Below are 21,178 nucleotides of genomic sequence, written 5' to 3'. Positions count from 1 at the left end.
ACACATACACACAATGGAATACTACTCAGTCATAAAAATTACTTCAATTAAAAAAAAAAGTAACTCAATAGTGAGCTGACTCTGCAGAGTCAAAGTTTGGTATAAGACTAACACTTTATGAGACTCATTACAATTGAAGTTTTGAACCATAAAGGGCACTTCAAGAAAAGAGCAGAGTGTGCATAGGCAGTGAGATTAAAGATAGCTCAGCAGTGGAAGATAAAGTGGAGAGATGACCAAGGACCAGATCACAAAGGGCCTTACATGCCATCCTAAGGAATTTGGACTTTATTCTGAAGGCCAAAAAAAGAATTTAAGTCTTATCAATGGACATCTAATACCGTGGCGTAAGGCTATACTTAAAAATACATATTGGGGGGCTTCCCTGGTGGCGCAGTGGTTGGGGGTCTGCCTGCCGATGCAGGGGACACAGGTTTGTACCCCGGTCCGGGAAGATCCCGCATGCCGCGCAGCGGCTGGGCCCATGAGCCATGGCCGCTGAGCCTGCGCGTCCGGACCCTGTGCTCCGCAACGGGAGAGGCCATGACAGTGAGAGGCCCGCGTACCGAAAAAAAAAAAAAAAAATGGAAGTAGAGAGACAACTTGGGATGCTACTGAAATTGTACAGAGTTAGTTGATGGTTATTTGGACTAGGGTTCTAATGGTGGAGATGAAAAGGTATGGGTAGATTCTAGAAATATTCTGGAGGTAGAGCCGAAGGATTTATGGACAGATTGAATATAAAAGGTGAGGGAAAGGGAGAACTCAAGATTGACTCTTAGGTTTCTGGCTTGAGCAACTACTTAGATACTGACATAGGGAACTCTGAGGTGAAACTCGTTTGAGGAAGAAATCAAGAGTTTTTTGTTTTAACATGTTAAGTATAGTATGCTGAATAATGACCTCCAAAGCTATCAGGTCCTAATCCTTGGATACTGTAATTGTTGCCCTGTATGTGAAAAGGGTCTTTGCAGATGTCATTAAATTAAGGATGCTGTGATGTGGACATTATCCTGGATTATCTGGGTGGGCCCTTAATGCGAACACAGGTATCCTTATAAGAGGGGGCAGAGGGAGACTTCACAGACAGAAGAGGAGAAGGCAGTGTGATCACGGAGGCAGACACTGGAGTGATATGGCCACAAGTCAAGGAATGCCAGCAGCCACCAAATACTGCAATAGTCAAGGAATAGATTCTTCCCTAGAGCCTCTGGATGGAGCGTGGTCCTGCTGACATCCTGATTTTGGATCAGTGATACCAATTTCAGATTTCTGGCCTACAGAACTGTGAAAGCATAAATATCTGTTGCTTTAAACCACCAAGTTTGTGGTAATTTGTTACAGCAGCCACAGGAAACTAATACATTATGTTTAAGATGCCTGTAAAGCATCCAAATAGAGATTTCGAATAAGCTGTTGGTATAAGAATCTGGAGTCCAAAAGTTAGAGTTATTGTTTTAAATATTCCTAACGGTTTGAAAGTTGCACTCTTACCTCCAGGTCCTTTCGAATGCTTTCAAACTCCTCAATGTCATCAAGCTTCAGCTCCAGACGGGTTGGTTTTCGTCTCAGCATAATGAAACCAACATTAAGGGACAGACCCAGTGAACTATCAGCTGTTAAAAATGGCAGAGAGGAGGAAAAATTGGAAGGGATAAATCTCAGCTACAAATATGTTCAATTTGTAAGCAGGCACACTAAAACGAATGGCGATACAAAAGACTCATTTGGATTCACACATTGACTTCTAAGTCTTTACGTGTATCATTATTACATTTTTATTACGTGATGGAGATCCACCACTCTGTAATTCTCAAAAGCTCTTTCTTCCAGAACTTAAAATAGCAAGCTGCCTGTAAAAGAGGATTCTAGGCAACAATCACTTTAATCTCATGCTCCATTCACAAAGAAATATTTTAGCTAAGAGAATAAAGTTAAAATATCACATTTTAATTCGGTACAGTTAGTAGGAGAGTATACAAACCATTAAATTTGATCAACAGTATGTGGGAATTATGAGAGATCTGTGATCACTCCCGAATGCTAAAATCAGTTTACTAAGTCTTATGAAAACTCCCTCTAACTCACCAATTCACAGGGTTATCCTCAGGGTCTAAATAGGTCCTAAATGGATAGGTCATTCATGAAACAAACAGTTCTTATGCTCCAGCTACAGAGTTAAGAGGCATAGTCACAGTCTGTGGGGAAAACAAACACATAAATGGAAAATTGCAGCATACTGTAATTAGAACTCTGATGAGGGTAATGCAATGGCATCACACAGACACACAATCCAGTGGGGTGAACAGGGATGTGGAAGACTTCCTGGAGGAGATGATGTCTTAGTTGCCTTGTGAAGGGCAGGCAGAGAGGATTAAAGGCATCCCAGGCAGAGAGAACAAGTATGCACAGAAGCTCAAGAGAACACTCTAGAATCTGAAAACCCAAAGTAATGCTTATGCTTTAAAAAAAAAAAAAAGAAGAGCTGGGTTTTTTTAAGAAGAAAATAAAACTCCCCAACTGAGTTTAAAAGCTGTTGATGGCATCATCTTTATATTCTCACAGCGTCCAGTAGAGAATGTCTGCAATAACCAGCCATTAAATGTTCTGTTGAATAAACTGGCTACACTCTTCTTCTGCTGAAGGGGGCACGGGTCTGATCCCTCTCCAGGGAACTAAGATCCCGCATGCCGCAGCAGAGCAACCAAAAACAAAAGTCAGCCTCCTGGGAAAATTATATATAGGTCACATGGTGAGGATTAAATGAAAATGATGTAAGTGAAGCCTCCTTTAAAATATGTACAGATATAAATTATTATTACATGTATCTAGGATATAGCTAGGGACTGTGAAGTATACAAAGGAAGAAATGTCTCCTCCTACCACGAAGCTTGGGACAGATACAAGTGATGTTATCAACATGAAACAATGGCACATTACATTTCAAATTGCTTTGTACTAAATCAGATACTATCTTTTTCTTCTTTTATTATTTTTTTATTGGAGTATAATTGCTTTACAATGTTGTGTTAGTTTCTGCCCGAAGTGACTCAGCCATTCGCATACACACATCCCCTCCCTCTTAGACCTCCCTCCCCCCCATCCACCCAACTAGGCCATCACAGAGCACGGAACTGAGCTCCCTGTGCTATACAGCAGGTTCCCACTAGCTATCTATTTTATACATGGTAGTGTATTTATGTCAAACCTAATCTCCCAATTCATCCCACCCTCTCCTTCCCCGCCATGTCCACACGTCCGTTCTCTACGTTTGCCTTTCTATTCTTGCCCTGCAAATAGGTTCATCTGTACCATTTTTCTAGATTCCACATATATGCGTTAATATACGATATTTGTTTTTCTCTTTCTGACTTACTTCACTCTGTATGACAGACTCTAGGTCCATCCACATCTCTACAAATGACCCAATTTCATTTCTTTTTATGGCCGAGTAATATTCCATTATATATACTTACAACATCTTCTTTATCCATTCATCTGTCGATGGACATTTAGGTTGTTTCCGTGTCCTGGCTATTTTAATAGTGCTGCACTGTTGGTGGGGAATGTAAATTGATACAGATACTATCTTGATTCCAAAGTAGACAAAAGGTAGAGGAAACCAAAGTTCCAAGGGGGGAGATTGCTTAAAAGAAAAAACAGGGACTTCCCTCGTGGTGCCGTGGTTAAGAATCTGCCTGCCAATGCAGGGGACACAGGTTCGATCCCTGGTCCGGGAAGATCCCACATGCCGCGGAGCAACTAAACCTGTGCGCCACAACTACTGAGCCCACGTGTCACAACAACTGAAGCCCACGCGCCTAGAGCCTGAGCTCCGCAACAAGAGAAGCCACCTCAATGAATGTGGCCCACGCACCACAACGAAAAGTAGGCCCTGCTCGCCGCAACTAGAGAAAGCCCGCCCAGCAACGAAGACCCAACGCAGCCAAAAAATAATTAATTATTTTTAAAAAGGGAAAAGAAAAAACTGATACATTTTAACTTTTCTGCAAACTATGAAAAGATAGCCACTAGGGAGCAGTATAGAGTAATGGGTAAAAGTGCTTGTTCTGGAGGTGAAAGGGCAGAGGGCACAGATTCTAATCCCATCGCCACTGATCTTGGACCATCAGCTTCACCTTTCACTAGAGCATGGTTTCCTCGTCTGTACCTGTACTCTATTGTTGTATGGACTGAATGTCGTATTGCAGCGTAAATTCCTGTAACATAACCTGGCATTTAGTAAACGCTCAATAAACAGGCATTATTATTGTAATTGTCCTCGGGGAGGGTAGGGGGCTCTGTCCAGCTCGGGAAACACCAATATTTTGACCATCTCCACCCCCGACACGGGGACAAAACCTTGTCTTGTCCATCTCTGATGCCCCAGCACCCAGCGCACACGGGGCTGTGCAGAGTTGCTGGCGTGCAGTTTACCTGACGCCTCACATTCATCATCTCACTCCGAGTAAGATAGACCGGGCTGAAGACAGCAAAATCAGGCCTTGGCTCCTCCGCCAGGTCTTTATTTTCCTTTGGCGCTAGAGGGCTCTTCGAACTTATTCTCTCGCCACTGCCCAAATCCACCGAAAACCCAGCCAGCTCAGAAGAAACCGCCGAGAGAACTTCCTGACAGCGGAAGAGAATAGCACCCCCGCAGCTCCAAGGCCGCACTCGCTGGTCCAGAGCGAAGGTTTCCATGGCAACACGGTCCTTCGCTCCAGTAGGACTTAAAGTCCCTCGCAGGACCCGGAGCGACAGCAGGCCCCGGAAGCCGTCTATTCACTCCCCGAGTTCCGTCCGTAGCCGCGCGACTCGCCGCACCTACCTCTTTTCAGACCTGTTCAGCCCCTTCCCGGAACCTCGGCGCTCACCCCGAATCTCCGGCTAAGCCAACTGGACTACAATTCCCAGACTGCTCTGAGTCTCTCTCCTCGCAGAACCCTGTCCTTCGCGTGCTTTTCTCGGAGGCTCCACGGAACAAACCACTCGACGCGCCCAGACTCTTTCCTACTACGATTCCCATCATGCTTCACGCCGCCCAGGACGCTGCGTCCGCCCGCGGCCCACTTCCGGTAGGTGTCGTAATTCCGCCTTGCTGGGCGCGCGGTGGATGGTCTGAAACGTAGAGCTCGGCTTTCGGTGGGGCTTCGCGGCTCCGGAGCCCAGCATGGCCTCCTCACGAGCTTCCTCCGCGGTACAGGTCTCAGCTCACTCTGGCAGGGAGCGCGGAGGGTTGGGGGTCCCTGCGGAACAGGGCCGTTAGGGAACAGGCTGCGGCGGTGGAGGGCTGAGGAGGAAAGATCTCCTCAGACTCGGTCTGGTCTTAGAGAGCGGAGCAGCGTTTTCATGATCCCTGAGTGCTTTCGTATTTTAGCTCATTTTCAGCTCTCGCTACAACCCCGAAATGTAAATACCTTCTCCGTCTGGTTCAGAAACGGAGTTCTGGAAGGGAGTAGTGTCTTGGCCAAGATTTATGACAATGTCAGACCTCTTAATTGTAATGAGGCCTCCTAACTTCCTATCTACTGCCCCACGTCTGAAAACGTTTGAAATGTATAGACAGTAACTTTGTAACTTGTCGCCCTTACCATCGCGTTGGTTATTTCAGTTATCCTTGATATCGCCTGTGATGAGCAGAAACCCTGGAAGTTTCGTAAAACCCAGGAAGAGATTGCACTTGGAACTGAATGAAGTAAACATGTTCCAAAGCACGCCTTTGATAGAAAAATCACCAAGAGAAATTCACTAGTTTTATCTGTCTCTTCCTATCTGCAAAAGTTAAGTGACCGAGAGACTGGAATCACCCCCAGACCACGTCCAAATCAGGGAAGACACATCTTAACTGGTGTCCAATTTGTGTTTTCTTTAGAGAAGAAATAGGATTGAAGCTCTGGATAAGCGTCATCCTTCTGGAAGGTCTAGTAAATTGCTTAAGATTAAGTTTTAGGTTAATCCAGGTCTTTGATTTAGCAGGCAACCAAAACTAAGGCATCTGATGACTTAGTCGCTCCTGTTGTGAAGAAACCACACATCTATTATGGAAGTTTGGAAGAGAAGGAGAGGGAGCGCCTGGCCAAAGGAGAATCTGGGATTTTGGGAAAAGAAGGACTTAAAGCAGGAATTGAAGCAGGGAACATTAACATAACCTCTGGTAAGATGCAAACTGTGAGTCCGTCTTTACCTTTGGTGCTCAAATTATCTGTAATGATTACCTTCCTAAACTTAGATATCACTAGTTTAGTGTCAAAAACTTTCAAATATTAAACTTGCATCTATCTTAAGGCCATACTCTGCCCACTCCACTTAGTATCATCTGGAGAACCTTTTTCTTAAAACCTTTTATACAGTTTTTCTTCTATGAATTGTTAGTAATTTTACTAGGAATTTATTCATTGTGTATTTGGATTCAAGTTGATTCCATTTGTCTTACGGAGATCTAGCATAGTTGTGGCATTGGTTTGGAGCTACTGTGGTTTATAATATTCTTGCTTTTTTAGTTTTCCAATTATTTTTCACCCAAAATGAAATACCTCTTTTAGATTATAAAAGTAGTAGCCATTTTTATTTTGAAAGAAATCAAAATACAAGTTTTTTTCCATAAATGAAACCATGATAAGCAAATTGTTTTGTAACCTGCATTTGTCATTCTGTATACTGTTAAGGATATTTTTTCGTGTCAGTAACTAGTGGTCCACTATATTTTTGAAATAAAATTATTTATGTTTGTCATGAGAAATTCAGAGAGTACAGAAGGGTATAAAAAGAGTTCTCTGCAGATAGGGCTCCTGTCAAGTTTCTCATGGATCCTCCCATACATTTTCTTTTCTATACACATGACTGTAGTGACTTTTTAAACCTTTTATGTTATTTTAAACATAACTGCATCACTACTATACTTTTCCTTTTTCATCGAAATGCTTGTATTTGGTGTGAGTTTTAAAACTAGCTGATAGATTATCCAAAAAACCTTACAAAGAATATCATTTTCATGGTAATTATTTCCAATTAGTGTCCCTATACTGAGACTATTTCAGAGAGTAGCTTTGGCAGTTGTTAAAATAATGTTTCTATTTTATCATGGATAGAAAGTGTACATAACTTATTTGTTAAAGATGCTCCATACTCTTATTGTCTCATGCAAGCTATGTGTTTATGTAAATTTGCCAAATGAAACAAGATGGCTTCAACTATTTTCCTGCCTTTTAAAACCTCGTTTAGTTTTCTGTGTTTGGCATACTTTATTTATTTTTAATTAATTAATTATTTTTTGGCTGTTTGGGTCTTCTTTGCTGCACGCAGACTTTCTCTAGTTGCGGGGAGTGGGAGCTACTCTTCGTTGCAGTGTGCGGGCTTCTCATTGTGGTGGCTTCTCGTTGCAGAGCATGGGCTCTAGGTGCATGGGTTCAGTAGTTGTGGCTCGTGGGCTCTAGAGTGCAGGCTCAGTAGTTGTGGCTCGTGAGCTTAGTTGCTCCGAGGCATGTGGGATCTTCCCGGACCAGGGATCGAACCTGTGTCCCCTGCATTGGCAGGCAGATTCTTAACCACCATGCCACCAAGGAGGTCCTGGCATACTTTAATCCACCTGGCAGGTGGATTCTTAACCACTGAGCCACCAGGGAAACCCTGGCATACTTTAATAAACTGAGAAACTGTAAAGTTTGTAGTAGATTAAACAGTTAACTTTCCCTAGAGGCATATAGACTCCAAATGTAACAAATTATTTCTGGGCTTCCCTGGTGGTGCAGTGGTTAAGAATCCACCTGCCATAGCTAGTGGGAAGCAGCCGCATGGCACAGGGATATTGGCTCGGTGCTTTGTGACAGCCTGGAGGGGTGGGATAGGGAGAGTGGGAGGGAGGGAGACGCAAGAGGGAAGAGATATGGGAACATATGTATATGTATAACTGATTCACTTTGTTATAAAGCAGAAACTAACACACCCTTGTAAAGTAATTATACCCCAATAAAGATGTTAAAAAAAAAAAAAAAAGAATCCACCTGCCAATGCAGGGGACACGGGTTGGATCCCTGGTCCGGGAAGATCCCACATGCCTCGGAGCAACTAAGCCCGTGCACCACAGCTGCTCAGCCTGTGCTCTAGAGTCCGCGTGCTGCAGCTACTGAGCCTGCCTGATGCAACTACTGAAGCCCACACGCCTAGAGCCTGTTCTCCGCAACAAGAGAAGCCACTGTGATGAGAAGCCCGTGCACAGCAACAAAGACCCAACCCAGCCAAAAATAAATTAAATTAAAAAGAAAAAAAATGAAATTATTTCTTTCTCCCTACTTGAGGAAGATCTGGTGATTATGCTGATGTTGCCGGTTCTTTTTACAGGAGAAGTGTTTGAAATTGAAGACCACATCAGTGAGCGACAGGCCGAGGTGTTAGCTGAGTTTGAGAGGCGGAAGCGAGCCCGGCAAATCAATGTTTCCACAGATGACTCAGAGGTCAAGGCTTGCCTTAGGGCCTTGGGGGAACCCATCACACTTTTTGGAGAGGGTCCTGCTGAAAGAAGAGAAAGGTGCCCTTTCTAAGTATCTACTCTCTTCTTTTTTAATCACAGGGTTCCAGTTCAGTTGGAATTCGTAGCTAAAACTTTAATAGAATGTCTCAGGTAATGTTGACAGAATATCTTATTAGGTTGCATTAATACGTTTTAGCCCATAATTTAAGTCTTAGGCCAGTTTTTACTCCACTATTAATTTTTCTTTATAAACTATGAAGAAGATGTTAACACATTCCCTCCCTTCCTCTCCTCATTATGGAGTTGTGAGTTGGGTAAACATTTGTCACTGAACTCTGAAAATTTAAACAACAAACGCATTCTTTGTCATTAACGTAAGACATAATGATAAGTGTTTTTTGGGTGTTACTGCAAAAAGGCACTGTCCTCATATAATGCTCCTCTTGTGATTTTGAAGTTACAAAATCTCTTGGTGACAGGCTAGTCCTATGCAGTTATGCAGACCTGGCCTGCCTACCTGCTTCTTTAGGACTTGGGGCTCAGCTATTCCTCACTCATTATATTTACTCTCTTAAAGCCCTTACCGCTCATTTACTCTTCAACCTACTGCAAACTGATCGACCACTACCACATTGAAATTGCTCTTAATTAAGGTCATCAACTCATCGTTATCAAGAATAGCCCTAGTACACTGCCACCGATTCCCTCCTTCAAACACTCCGTTTCCTTGGCTCTCAGAAGACCAAATCATCCTGGTTTTCCTCCTGTTTCTCTAGCTAATTCTTCTAAGCCTCTTTTTTTCCTGTTTTAAAGTGCTGTTTTTTGCCCTTATCCTGCACTAACCCTGAGTGATCAAATCCATTCCCATGTCATGGTTTACTCTGTGTATATATATTCTGATGACTCCCAGGTCTCTGTAACCTAGATATTCTATAGGTACTCAAATTTGACATGTCTAAATTGAACTCATCTATTTTCCAGTTCTCCTTGCAAATAACAGTACCATTCACACGGTTTTCAGTTGAAAACCTGCTCACCTTCTGTGTAACCCATCAGCAAAATCTTGTCTCTTCTACTTGTGAAATGTACCTCCAGTGTTTCCTCTTTTCTCTACCTCCATTGCTTTCACATTTAGACTGTTGTAATAACCCCAAATGTGTTGTGTTAATTGTTTGCTTAAAATCCTACAGTCTTCTTTTTTTTTTAATTTATTTATTTATTTTTTTTTATTTTATTTTTCGCCGTGTTGGATCTATCATTGCTGTGTGCGGGCTTTCTCTAGTTGCGACAAGCGGGGACGACTCTTCATCGCAGCGCATGGGCCCCTCATCGCGGTGGCCTCCCGCTGCGGAGCACGGGCTCCAGGCTCTCAGGCCTCAGCAGCTATGGCACACAGGCTCAGTAGTTGTGGTGCACAGGCCCAGTTGCTCCGCAGCACGTGGTATCCTCCCGGGCTTGAACGCATGTCCCCCACATTAGCAGGCGGACTCCCAACCACTGCGCCACCAGGGAAGCCCCCTACAGAGTCTTCTTATTAAACTTAGAGTACAAAGCTCCTAATCATGCTCTTCATCCTTGCCTTGTGCCACTCTTCCCCAGTTTACTAGACTTAGCAGCCGTAATGGTCCTCCTGGGATACTCAAGCTCTTTTGCTGTCTATCCACTGAATTTTTCTCTTTTTGTCCCCCTCTCTTGCCTTTTAGAGCTTTTTTATTCTTTTGGTTTCAGAATAAATGCCGCCTCCTCAAAAAAGCCTTTCCTAACACCTGACCCCTTGTAAAGTAAGTCCTGCCATTATTAAGAAAGTAACATACTTTCTTAATAGCCTTTCAGAGGTTTACTTCTACTGTTTATTGTTTGTCTTCTTCACCAGCAAAGTCTGTCTTATTGTGTCCCTTAAATGAATGTCTTGAGTCCCCACTGCCACTGTCTTGATTCAGTCCATAAGACTCAGGGGATACAATAGTATGCCTTTGTTCTTCCCTCTTCAGTCCATTCTCCATACTTTTCCAGGGGTCTTTCTCAAATGTAAACCCTCCTTACCATGGCATTAGGAGCTCTTTGTGACCTGGCCCCTGCTTAGATTTGCAGCCTTATCTCTCACCAACCCTTTCCCAGTACTCTGTGCTCCAGCCATACTGAATTGTTGTGATTCCAAGTTCAACATGCTTTTCTTGCCTCCAGACCTTTACATTTGTTGAACCCTCTGCTTCAACTGTCCTTTCCCATTCTTGACCCATTGACTTGGTTACTTGAGGTCTCAGTTCAGGTAACATCTTCTCCATGAAGCCTTCCCTGATTCCCTCCAAGCCTAGGTTGTTTACTCCTTTTATGATTCCCTTAGCACCATGCACTTACCACTGTCATAATACTTAATGGTATGTACTCTAGTTCCCCGATTTTCTGTATGTCCTGTCCACCCCCCACTGCCTCACCCTTCACTATGCTACTTGAAATCAAGGACTGTTTCTTGGTCATTTTTTATACTTAGCACCTGAGCAGTATCCAGCACATTGTGGCATTGAGTGAAGGTTGTCTGTATCCACAGCCCGAGTGGTAGCGGTGTTGGGGCTAGTTGACTCTAAGTTTAACAGGGTAATTGCTTTTAGTTCAATTTAGGGAATCTTCAGATAAAGACTACTGAGTGAGAGAAATCACACTGGAAGTTTAGGCATCACAACTTGGCCCTTAAAGGAGGTTGCTTGGGATTTGAATGGTGAGAGAGTAGGGCAGGCTTGCTGCCTTCTTAGGTATACTTTTCACAGTCTTAACTCTGTTTAAATTCTAATCTTTTTTGTTACAGGTTAAGAAATATCCTTTCAGTGGTCGGTACTGATGCCTTAAAAAAGACCAGAAAAGATGATGAGAAATCAAAGAAGTCCAAAGAAGAGGTAAAATGTGTCTTTGGTTTCATAGTATAAACATGCAGGAAACAAGGGGGTAGTTCTTTCATTTTCTGTTTTCTGTGGGATGGGGAACAGGGGGAGTTGGAGACTCTACTGTTCCGGAATAGTTGTTGGCAATAGTTTGTGGTTCCTTTGTAGGTATAAATGGAGATAAGTGAGTTCCCCATTCAGGAAAGAACCATAGCATTCCTGGTGTCACTTTTAACAAGTAACCAGAAACTATCCAATAAGAGTTCATAGAAAGAGACACAAGAGAAAGCACATATACCTGATTTCATCCTATTACTGAACTAATTCATCTTTTTTCTGGGCAGTTAACAATAGGGAATTGACAGCTGTGAAAGGGGCAAGAATGCTTCAGACTTGACATTTCTGCTCTTAATTTAACTTTCAGTATCAGCAAACCTGGTACCATGAAGGACCAAACAGCCTGAAGGTTGCTAGACTGTGGATTGCTAATTACTCACTGCCCAGGTAAGGAGAGCCTCGAGAAGGAGGAAGAAACGTACTTTTTCTTATTTCCTCTCAAGGACTGAGGAGGTGCTTTATAATGACTGTGGTTATTAATTGAAATTGAGTGGTAAAGAGACTTGTATGGACCTTTGTTTTGAACCCATTTGCTCAGGGTTAATAATGTTATTTCTGTGTCACAGGGCAATGAAACGTTTGGAAGAGGCCCGTCTTCATAAAGAGATTCCTGAGACAACGAGAACCTCCCAGATGCAAGAACTGCACAAATCTCTCCGGGTAAGATGCTCTCATCTTATATATATAAGATGCTTTCATATATATAATTGTCTAATATCTTAAAGATTCTTAAATATTTAATAGATGCTCTACTTTGGCCCACCTCTAGCAAGTAAAGGCAGCTATACTTACTCCTCTCTGCTTACACTGTTGCTATTTGGGAGGAACCATCAGTTAAGGTGGCAGGGAACCTACTGTGCTTTGTACTATGTAGAGGCCTATCGGTCTGCTCTTTAATTCTCCCTTTTAATATGTCAGACTGTACTTTAGATCTCGCCATGGCCTTCCTTTTTGTATTTAGCTGACATAGAAGCTAGTGTTACTAAGACTGTAGAAGACAGCATGCTGGAGTTCCAGATAAGCCTTGACTTCATTCATTTGTAAAAGTGTCTCCTAACAGCAACAACAAAAAGGTGGTAGAAGATTCTTGGGGAGGGTTAAAACTGGAATGGTTTTTGTTTTTGTTTTTATGGTGGAAAAGCCAAGAAAGTCTTGGGTTAGCCTGTTAATGGTCCCTTGTTTGTCTTTTTTTAAGTCTTTGAATAATTTCTGCAGTCAGATTGGGGATGATCGGCCTATCTCCTACTGTCACTTTAGTCCCAATTCCAAAATGCTGGCCACAGCTTGTTGGTAAGTCCCATTTTACAGTGACATTTTTTTTTTAAATGGGGTTCAGGGGAAAAAATCAGTATTTGTCTTAGAAGGCCATTTCAATACCATTTGCCTCTGCTTCTCATGATCACACCAAACTAGAGATGCTAGGAGTTACCCACTGTAGTTTACAATATAGCCTTCAATTAGCAGTTCTTACTGTTCACAAGGTACCCCAGAGACCCATGACATGTCAGTCATATTCTTGGCATTAGCATCATTTTGGATCAGATAGTGAGCTTATAGACTAGTATACACACCTTGATATAACTTTTCTTTTTTGGTTATGTGACCTAGGCAAGATACTTAATCTCTGTAAGCTTCACTTTTGTCATCTGTAAAGTAAGGTGAGATAATGTTTGTAAACATTTTGCCTTGATAGTGCCTGGTATGTGGTAAGGACTCAGTAAACTTGAATTATTGTTTTTATCTTCATTTTGTTTTCTACTCACCACATATGCAGAAAACTCTTAGGATGTGATAACTTTGTTGTTTTGTTCTATTTAGTTACTTAGTTGTTCTTGAGGAACATTGTCATCTAGTGAAGGGGAAACTCGCTTGTATTGTACGCACAAGAACTACTTGACTAGGCAGAAATTGAGACTGTGGTTCAGGAGAAAGCCAGGGACCTACACAGATCCCTCCACCTCTCCACCAAGCCTCAGTTACCTTCATTATAAAGTAGAAATGAGTATGTGTATAACTGACTCACTTTGCTGTACAACCGAAACTAACACAACGTTGTAAATCAACTATACTGCAATTAAAAAAAAATAATTACAAAAAATAAAATAAAAATAAAATAAGAAAAAAAATAATAAAGTAGAAACGATCATTCCTGCCTTATATGTACCTCACAGGTCTGTTATAAGGACCATTTGATGATAGATATGAAAGTAATTTGTTGGAAATTTTCCAAAGTAAAAACATTTTTTTAAAAATTTAAGTACTTTGGGGACTTCCCTGGCAGTCCAGTGGTTAAGAGTCCGTGCTTCCACTTCAGGGGGCATGCGTTCGATCCCTGGTTGGGGAAGTAAGATCCCGCATGCTTCACAGTGCTGCCAAAAAAAAAAAAAATTAAAGTACTTAGTAAGCAGCAAAATGCTATTCGTATTTAAGAAGATAGTATCATTATTAATATTAATGTTAGATAGTTTAATTTGTCCTACCTTCCCTCAGAAATTGATCCAAAAGTTAAGGAGAAGAGCAGCTTGTGCTATAATATTTACAGTCCAGTAGAGGCCTCTGTTTGCATGAGACCTGGGTGTAGCTTTCTTCTCTAACCCTTCAAACGATAAGCCTTTTCTGTTTCTTTTTGTGTCTGCCACTGTAACATTTTGGGAGGGGGGTGGTGAGAGAGATTGTCCTTTAGTAATGTTACCAAGGTACCTTTTCCTTCCCAGACCAACCCTGGCTGAGATGCTTTCCTTTGTGTTTGTTAGGAGTGGGCTTTGCAAGCTCTGGTCTGTTCCTGATTGCAACCTCCTCCATACTCTTCGAGGTGAGTCAGAATCTTGTCTAAATCTCAGTCTTTTTCTCACTGTGAACTCTGTCAAGCAAAACAACTCTAAAACTCTGCCTGACACTCAGACCCAGTACACACAGATTAATTCTTGATTTGATTTGACTTGGTTTGGTTTTCTCTGACTGCAGGGCTGGATGATAATGACTTCATACGCTTACCACTTTCCTCTCATGTCCAGCCCCACTCTGGCATTTACAATCTCTAAACCAAGAAACATTTTTTTGTGTGTTTAGCTTTTTTTAATGCAATTTATGTTAAAATAGTTCAACTTTTTAGTAGTTGAATAGCTACTTTAATACTCTCTAGGTCCACATGTCCTCTGATATGTGTATATATAATATTTGTCATGTATGTATTTACACTTAAGTTATAAGGGAGCAGGACCCCTTTAATTTTCATCTCTTACACTCCTTCAGGCCATAACACAAATGTGGGAGCAATTGTATTCCATCCAAAATCCACTGTCTCCTTGGACCAAAAAGATGTCAATCTGGCCTCTTGTGCTGCTGATGGTTCTGTGAAGCTTTGGAGCCTTGACAGGTGAATATTACCCTCTGTCCACACTGCAATCGCTAAAGTAAATAGTTGATTGGTTGGCCCTTGAGACTTAAAAATCTAGCATTTAACCCCAGAGATGCTCTGAGTCAAGGTAACTTGTGTGAAAATAGAATGGAGGATTTTTTTCTTAGACCTTTTCTCACCAGAGGAGTTGTGTCAGGTTCCCTTCTTTGTTAACTTTGTACCTTGATTTTTGCCTCTAACAGTAGCCACTGTTTCCTGGCTCCAGCTATTTTGGAAGGATCTATTATATCTCCCATGCAATAGATTGACATTGGAGAAATGCACTATTTGGTAGCTTGACTAAAAATAATAGTCTAGACAGCGCATTGGTTCTTAGCAAACAACCACAGGGGAGAGGAAGGAGGTTCTGTCTGGCAGTATTGCCAAGGAAGTGATGTCTACTCCCAATAGCATCATCCTTTACCTAGACTACATTTTCCAATTACAACAGTTTTTTTTTTTTAATGTGTTTGTGATTATTGTTTTCCAAGAAATTTTTGGAAGCACTTTGTTTGCCTAAAAGACATCTGAATTCAGTTGCTTAGTTTTCTTTCTTTGGGAAAGCACATGAGGCTTTTGTTCCAGGATTTTGTGAGGAGCTAATTAGTGTCTCCACTCTTTTCCAGACAAGATCTTACCTGTGAGCACAGCAAGTTTTAATTGGCTTTGGTAATACATAGCAATATTTGTTCCCCTAGCGCTTTCATTAGTTCTGTGTATGCCCATTGACAAAGTTCCCTTTTTAATTGCCCTCTTTAGGGTTCATGTTTATTTCCTCTTGCCGGTGTTCAGACTTTCTTTCTGTCGTTGCTGGTAGTAGAATTTAATGGCCACCAAAAGGAAACTAAGCCTCTGTTTGAGAGTTCCTTTCTTCATGTGGATCCTTGGACAAGCTGAAGTTTGAGATAAATTTATCTGTAATCCACTTGCACCAAAACTTTTTGATATAGCCTTGCATCTCGATCAAAGTATGTTTTCTTTCTAGAATCTCAATGCTCCTTTGGTGCAGAGAGCTTATTTTGCTTGTCAGGCTGAAATATCTTTAATTTTCTCTAAGCAAATGATATAGCATTAAGAGTTTATTAACATAGTGAATTGAAATAGACAGTGTGTATTGAAGAGCAGTTTTGCCCCGTGGGCACATGAAATAGTCCCAAAGCTTTTATAATAACCTTGGGAAGTGAGTTAAATTATTATTAGCCCTAAAAGTTTAACAAATTACAGGTTTAGTTACAATTTGGCCTGTCAAACCATGCAGAATTGGGTGTATATGTGCTCAACAGTTAATAAATTCAATGAGTATTTACAGGACTGTAAAATAGTTTACTTACATACATTTGATTCCTTTTCAGTGATGAACCAGTGGCAGATATTGAAGGCCATACAGTGCGTGTGGCCCGTGTAATGTGGCATCCATCAGGACGTTTCTTAGGTACCACCTGGTAAGCCATCCTCTTATTGTTCTATCCATACAGGCCTGTGGCATCTTGTTAACCTTTTATGGCTAAACTGCCAAGTAAGTTTTTAGAGCAGAGATCTTCAAGAGATTTTCTTGGACTTCAATAAATCAGAATCAGAAAAGAATATATGACATAGTTAGGGCTAAGCAAATTTGATTTTAAATTGCAGTTAATCTGAAATTTCAGAGTCACTGACTCCCAGAAAACTAGAGTTCTTCCCTCTTTCTTCCCTTTCTTGGCCAATACTTGAGGTGTTTTGGTTTTTTTTTTTTTGCTATACAGTGTAATTTCTCTGCTTACAAATCAGTCTCCTTTTCTGGTTCTACAAATTCAATGAGGCCAGAATCTGTTAAAGAATTTTTTGAGATACAATTTACATGCAATGGAATGGATTTAAGTGTATAATTCAGTCAGTCTTGACAAATGTATAGACTCATGTGGCCCACATCCCTGTTGTTGGAGGTCCAAGGGAACAGAAGGTGCCCACCAAACTGAGAAGCCATCTTGAGATTGAAAAACACGGCCAGCAGCTCCATATAGCCAATGGATCCGTTTATTATAGGGTCACTTACTCACAGGGTGGGATCTGGCAGGCAGCCATCCAGAAGCATTCACAGCTGCACTCTGCACCCCCAAGAGACCATTGAGGCAATTTTATAGTTAACCTAAGGTATGGGGGTACGTGTTTGGAAACAGGAAGTACATTCCTAAGTGAAGAATGGGTGGGTGCTGGGAATATATCAGCAAAGGTCTTCATCATTGTTGGAGGACCGACAGAGCATAGAGGCCACCTGATCCTAATGATTATTAAACAATATCTATTAACTACAAAGCCCTTGACTATAGGAAAGTGACTTACCACACAGTATAGTTCTGGGTAGGGTCAGCAGAAGGACAGGAAGAACTGTACAGGCCCAAGACGGCATCAGTTATGCTCATAGCCATAGACTAGTCAATAGAGAACATTTGCATCACCCCAGAAAGTTCCCTTATGCCCTTTCCCAGTCAACTCCCTGTTCCAGAGCAATCACTGGCCTGATTTCTGTCACCATAAATTAATTCTATCTATTCATAGTCTATGAACTCATTTTTGTTCATATGGCTTCTTTTAGTTTGGCTTCTTTTACTCAGCATAACATTTTTAAGATTCATTCATGTCGTTGCATGTATCAGTAATTCCTTCTTATTGCTGAGAAGTATTCAGTTGTGTAACTCTGCCACAGTTTGTTTATTCATTCTCCTACTGATGGACACTTCGGCTGTTTCCAGCTTTTGGCTAGTCAGAATAAAGCTGCTATAAATACTCTTGTACAATGCTTTTAGTGGATGTGTTTTTCCTTCCTTTGTCTTGAATAAATACCTAGGAATGTAATTGCAAGGTTATAGGGTAGATGTATATGTAAGTTTTTTTAAACTTCCAAGTGGTTTTCCATAGTGTTGGTGCCATTTTACATTCCCAGAATTCTGGAGTTCTGGTTTTTTCCACATCCTTGCCAACATTTGTCATTAATCAATCTTATCATTTTGCTAAGTTTAGCAAATATGTAGTAAAATCTTATGGTTTCAATTTTTTTTACTCTGATGACTATTGGTGTTGAGTAGTTTGTCATATGCTTATTGACTATTTGTATATTCTCTTTTGTTCAGGGTCCAGGTGCTTTGCCCATTTTTATTATTGAGGGGTTTTTGTTTGTTTGTTTTGTCTTTATTTCCATATGTATTACAGTTCTACCGTCATTTATGGAGGAGACTTTCACTATTGAAATTGCTTTGATGGCCTCATTGAAAATCATTTGACCACGTATATGTGGGCCTATTTCTATACTCTCTTTTCTATTCTATTGATCTATTTGTTTGTGATTGATTTTTATATGCCCAACATTCAGTTTAGGACATAAATACTCAATGAATGGAAGGACATAACAGTGAAATAAGGGAAGAAAGAAGGCAACAGAATCTTTGCTGGGCCATTCTAAGGAATTCTGTTTTTAAAACAACCACTGAAGGGACTTCCCTGGTGGCGCACTGGTTAAGAATCCACCTGCCAATGCAGGGGACACGAGTTTGATCCCTGGTCCGGGAAGATCCCACATGCCGCGGAGCAGCTAAGCCCGTGTGCCACAACTACTGACCCTGCGCTCTAGAGCCCACGAGCCACAACTACTGAGCCCGCGTGCCACAACTACTGAAGGCCTCGCACCTAAAGCCTGTGCTCCACAACAAGAGAAGCCACCACAATGAGAAGCCCGCGCACCACAACGAAGAGTAGCCCCCGCTCGCTGCAGCTAGAGAAAGCCTGTGTGCAACAATGAAGACCCAGCGCAGCCAATAAATAAATAAATAAATGTTTTTAAATAAATAAATAAATAAATATAAAATAAAATAGCTACTGAAGTAGGTTTATAGGAACCATGGTTTCCCAGTTAGCACCCAAGACAGATATGCTTAGTTGTTGAGACATTGTTTATGCCAGAAAAGAGTTTGTTAATATGGTTGTATGAGTAGTTTCAGAAACATAACTTGAGCTACAGCTGTTTATAGCACTTTATACATTGTAGAAACTGAACATCTGCTGGTTAATCGTTAGTTTGACTTTTTTAGCTATGACCGTTCATGGCGCTTATGGGATTTGGAGGCTCAAGAGGAAATCCTGCATCAGGAAGGCCACAGCATGGGTGTGTATGACATTGCCTTCCATCAAGATGGCTCTTTGGCTGGCACTGGGTAAGGCTTCTTCCACGTAGCGGGGGCAGCTCAGTAGTCTCACCTCTTAAGTATACTTGCTTCCACAGAGAACTGTATTCAAAATGTTCATTCATAAATTATTTTGTCAGGGGACTGGATGCATTTGGTCGAGTTTGGGACCTGCGTACAGGACGTTGCATCATGTTCCTAGAAGGTCACCTGAAGGAAATCTATGGAATAAATTTCTCCCCCAATGGGTAAATAAGCTCACTGAGTGAGGGGTGGAGAGGGTTATTGGTCAGAAAGTACTCTTTGTTTCTAACTTCAGTACTACATCTGATCCACAGCTACCACGTTGCAACTGGCAGTGGTGACAACACCTGCAAAGTGTGGGACCTTCGACAGCGGCGTTGTGTCTATACCATTCCTGCCCACCAGAACTTAGTGACTGGTGTCAAGTTTGAGCGTAAGCTTTCCTCCTGTTGTAGGCCTAATTACAAGACAGACAAATTGCACTTTTGAGGAATGCAGTCCGGGTGTTAAGACTTGGAAGTGGAACAGGAGAGAATTTGGCCTCTATTGAAGGAGAAAATTATAATCTCCTTCCCTCCACCACACTTTCAGACAGAGCTATGACACAGCCTGCGTCTTGTTCCTAGGAAGTAAAGAAAACTTCCATGAATGTTTTGCTTCATTTTTTTTTTTCCATGGAAGGTCCAAGCACTGAATCCTTAATATTATTCTGAATAGGTTGTCTATCAGGGAAAGAGCCAAAAGACCTTAATAATGTTATTTGTTTCCCTAAGTCTGCCTGTAGTTGTCTTTTTCGTAGAGGTCTAGTAGGAATACAGGTCAGAGTGTTGAGTTTTTCTGAATGTAGATACCTTCTTTTTCAAAATAGTATGTTCTAGCAGATTTGGGGTCTTTTATTTTCTTATGCTCTTCTGAGTACTTGAATTCCTGAAGCAACTCCCCTTTTCTTTTGTAGCTATCCATGGGAATTTCTTGCTTACTGGTGCCTATGATAACACAGCCAAGATCTGGACCCACCCAGGCTGGTCGCCACTGAAGACTCTGGCTGGCCACGAAGGCAAAGTGATGGGCCTAGACATTTCTTCCAACGGGCAGCTCATAGCCACTTGCTCATATGACAGGACCTTCAAGCTCTGGATGGCTGAATAGGCAGGACCATGGAAGAAGGATTCTAGCCTCACTCTCTCTTTAGAGCCATTTTCAAAGGAAAGGAATTGATGTGTTTTGTTCTTTCATGTATTTTGCTAATTACCATGTATAGATCCTCAAAAGAATTGGATTTCCATGTCAGCTCCCACTTCAAGCAGGCAGCCCAGTCCCTGGGTGTTGGTGAACCCCTTTCATGGTTGAAATTTTGATTTTCATCTTCAAGCCCTGCCATGAACTTTGTAGACATTGTTTTTATTAATCTTTTGTTTGAATGCCCTATTGCTTCCCTCACAGCACTCCGGATTGTGACTGACTCCATTTTTAATTCTTGAAACTTGACTTTCCGTTACATGGTACATGCTTCAGGACTACATGTGACCCAGAGAGCAAGGTGGCTGGACTATATTCTGGAAGCCCTCGAGTAGAGAGACACGCCTCACCGTGCACTGGCTAAACTGTGCCTGACAGAGCAAGAACCCTGAGAACAGGAGGTGAAGAGGTAGACCACAGCTATGCTCAGGGCTCTGCAGTAGAGAATATTTTACCTCTTCCTGTTGAGTTCACGTGGAATGCTAACTGCATTGGGAAGCTCAGAGCTGAACATTTTCCTCGTCAGAAGATGTCTTCCATTTTGCTTTCAAGATTGGCATCCTTTGTGTTACCCAAAAGCTAGGCCGTTGTGTCAAGATTCAATGAAATTTTTAGAAAGCAAACATGATGTCTCTATTGTGCAAGTTCTTTTCTATTGGTTATTTAAAGAATGTACCCTTCATGTTGAGGTAACTCTGGAAAAAAATCCCTAATGGGTATTCCTAAACATAAACTTTTTCTTTATTATACACTTGCTAAAGAGTAAAATCCTATTTAAAAACTGCCCTTTAAAGAATTATCTTGTATAGTTAAGCATTTTCTGAATCCTAGGCATTGGTCCACAGAGGTCCCTTTTTTTTTAGTTTGAGATATAGCAAATGATCTCAAGTGTGGCGTACTCCAA

At 41.6% G+C, this 21,178-nt stretch overlaps 2 protein-coding genes across 13 annotated transcripts in view; one reads left to right on the top strand and one right to left on the bottom strand.

Annotated features, from left to right (window-relative positions):
• The window catches only part of CDC26 (cell division cycle 26), a 36,775-nt gene extending 31,770 nt beyond the window's left edge, over positions 1-5,005 (bottom strand). For 7 of the 8 annotated variants that reach the window (XR_011377524.1, XR_011377522.1, XR_011377523.1 and 4 more), the window contains exons 1-4: positions 4,438-4,817; positions 3,477-3,553; positions 2,089-2,198; positions 1,495-1,616 (exon numbers count right to left, since the gene is read on the bottom strand). Coding sequence is in view for 1 of the 8 variants with exons in the window: in XM_030858974.3 (XP_030714834.1) it covers positions 1,495-1,575 (81 nt within the window). In the remaining 7 variants the exon portion in view is untranslated. The other variant, XM_030858974.3, reaches the window with a different exon arrangement.
• Positions 4,787-20,897, top strand: PRPF4 (pre-mRNA splicing tri-snRNP complex factor PRPF4). Of its 5 annotated transcripts, none has more exons than XM_060300595.2 (14): positions 4,787-5,075; positions 5,977-6,154; positions 8,338-8,524; positions 11,271-11,358; positions 11,768-11,847; positions 12,027-12,120; positions 12,656-12,750; positions 14,214-14,272; positions 14,713-14,836; positions 16,210-16,299; positions 18,919-19,041; positions 19,152-19,259; positions 19,350-19,468; positions 19,991-20,897. In XM_060300595.2, exons 1-14 carry the CDS (start codon positions 5,028-5,030, stop codon positions 20,182-20,184), a joined length of 1,587 nt encoding a protein of 528 aa, XP_060156578.1. In that variant the 5' UTR covers positions 4,787-5,027; the 3' UTR covers positions 20,185-20,897. The 5 variants fall into 5 exon arrangements, with proteins under 5 accessions (XP_060156578.1, XP_030714827.1, XP_030714825.1 ...); XM_030858967.2 differs by lacking the exon at positions 4,787-5,075 and adding an exon at positions 5,082-5,197; XM_030858965.2 differs by lacking the exon at positions 4,787-5,075 and adding an exon at positions 5,091-5,203.
• Positions 20,898-21,178: the final 281 nt, after the last annotated feature.

Source organism: Globicephala melas, chromosome 6, assembly GCF_963455315.2.
Source record: "Globicephala melas chromosome 6, mGloMel1.2, whole genome shotgun sequence".
Lineage (NCBI taxonomy): Eukaryota > Metazoa > Chordata > Mammalia > Artiodactyla > Delphinidae > Globicephala > Globicephala melas.
Note: the sequence above shows the minus strand (reverse complement) of the source record. Positions and strands in the feature narration are given on the sequence as shown.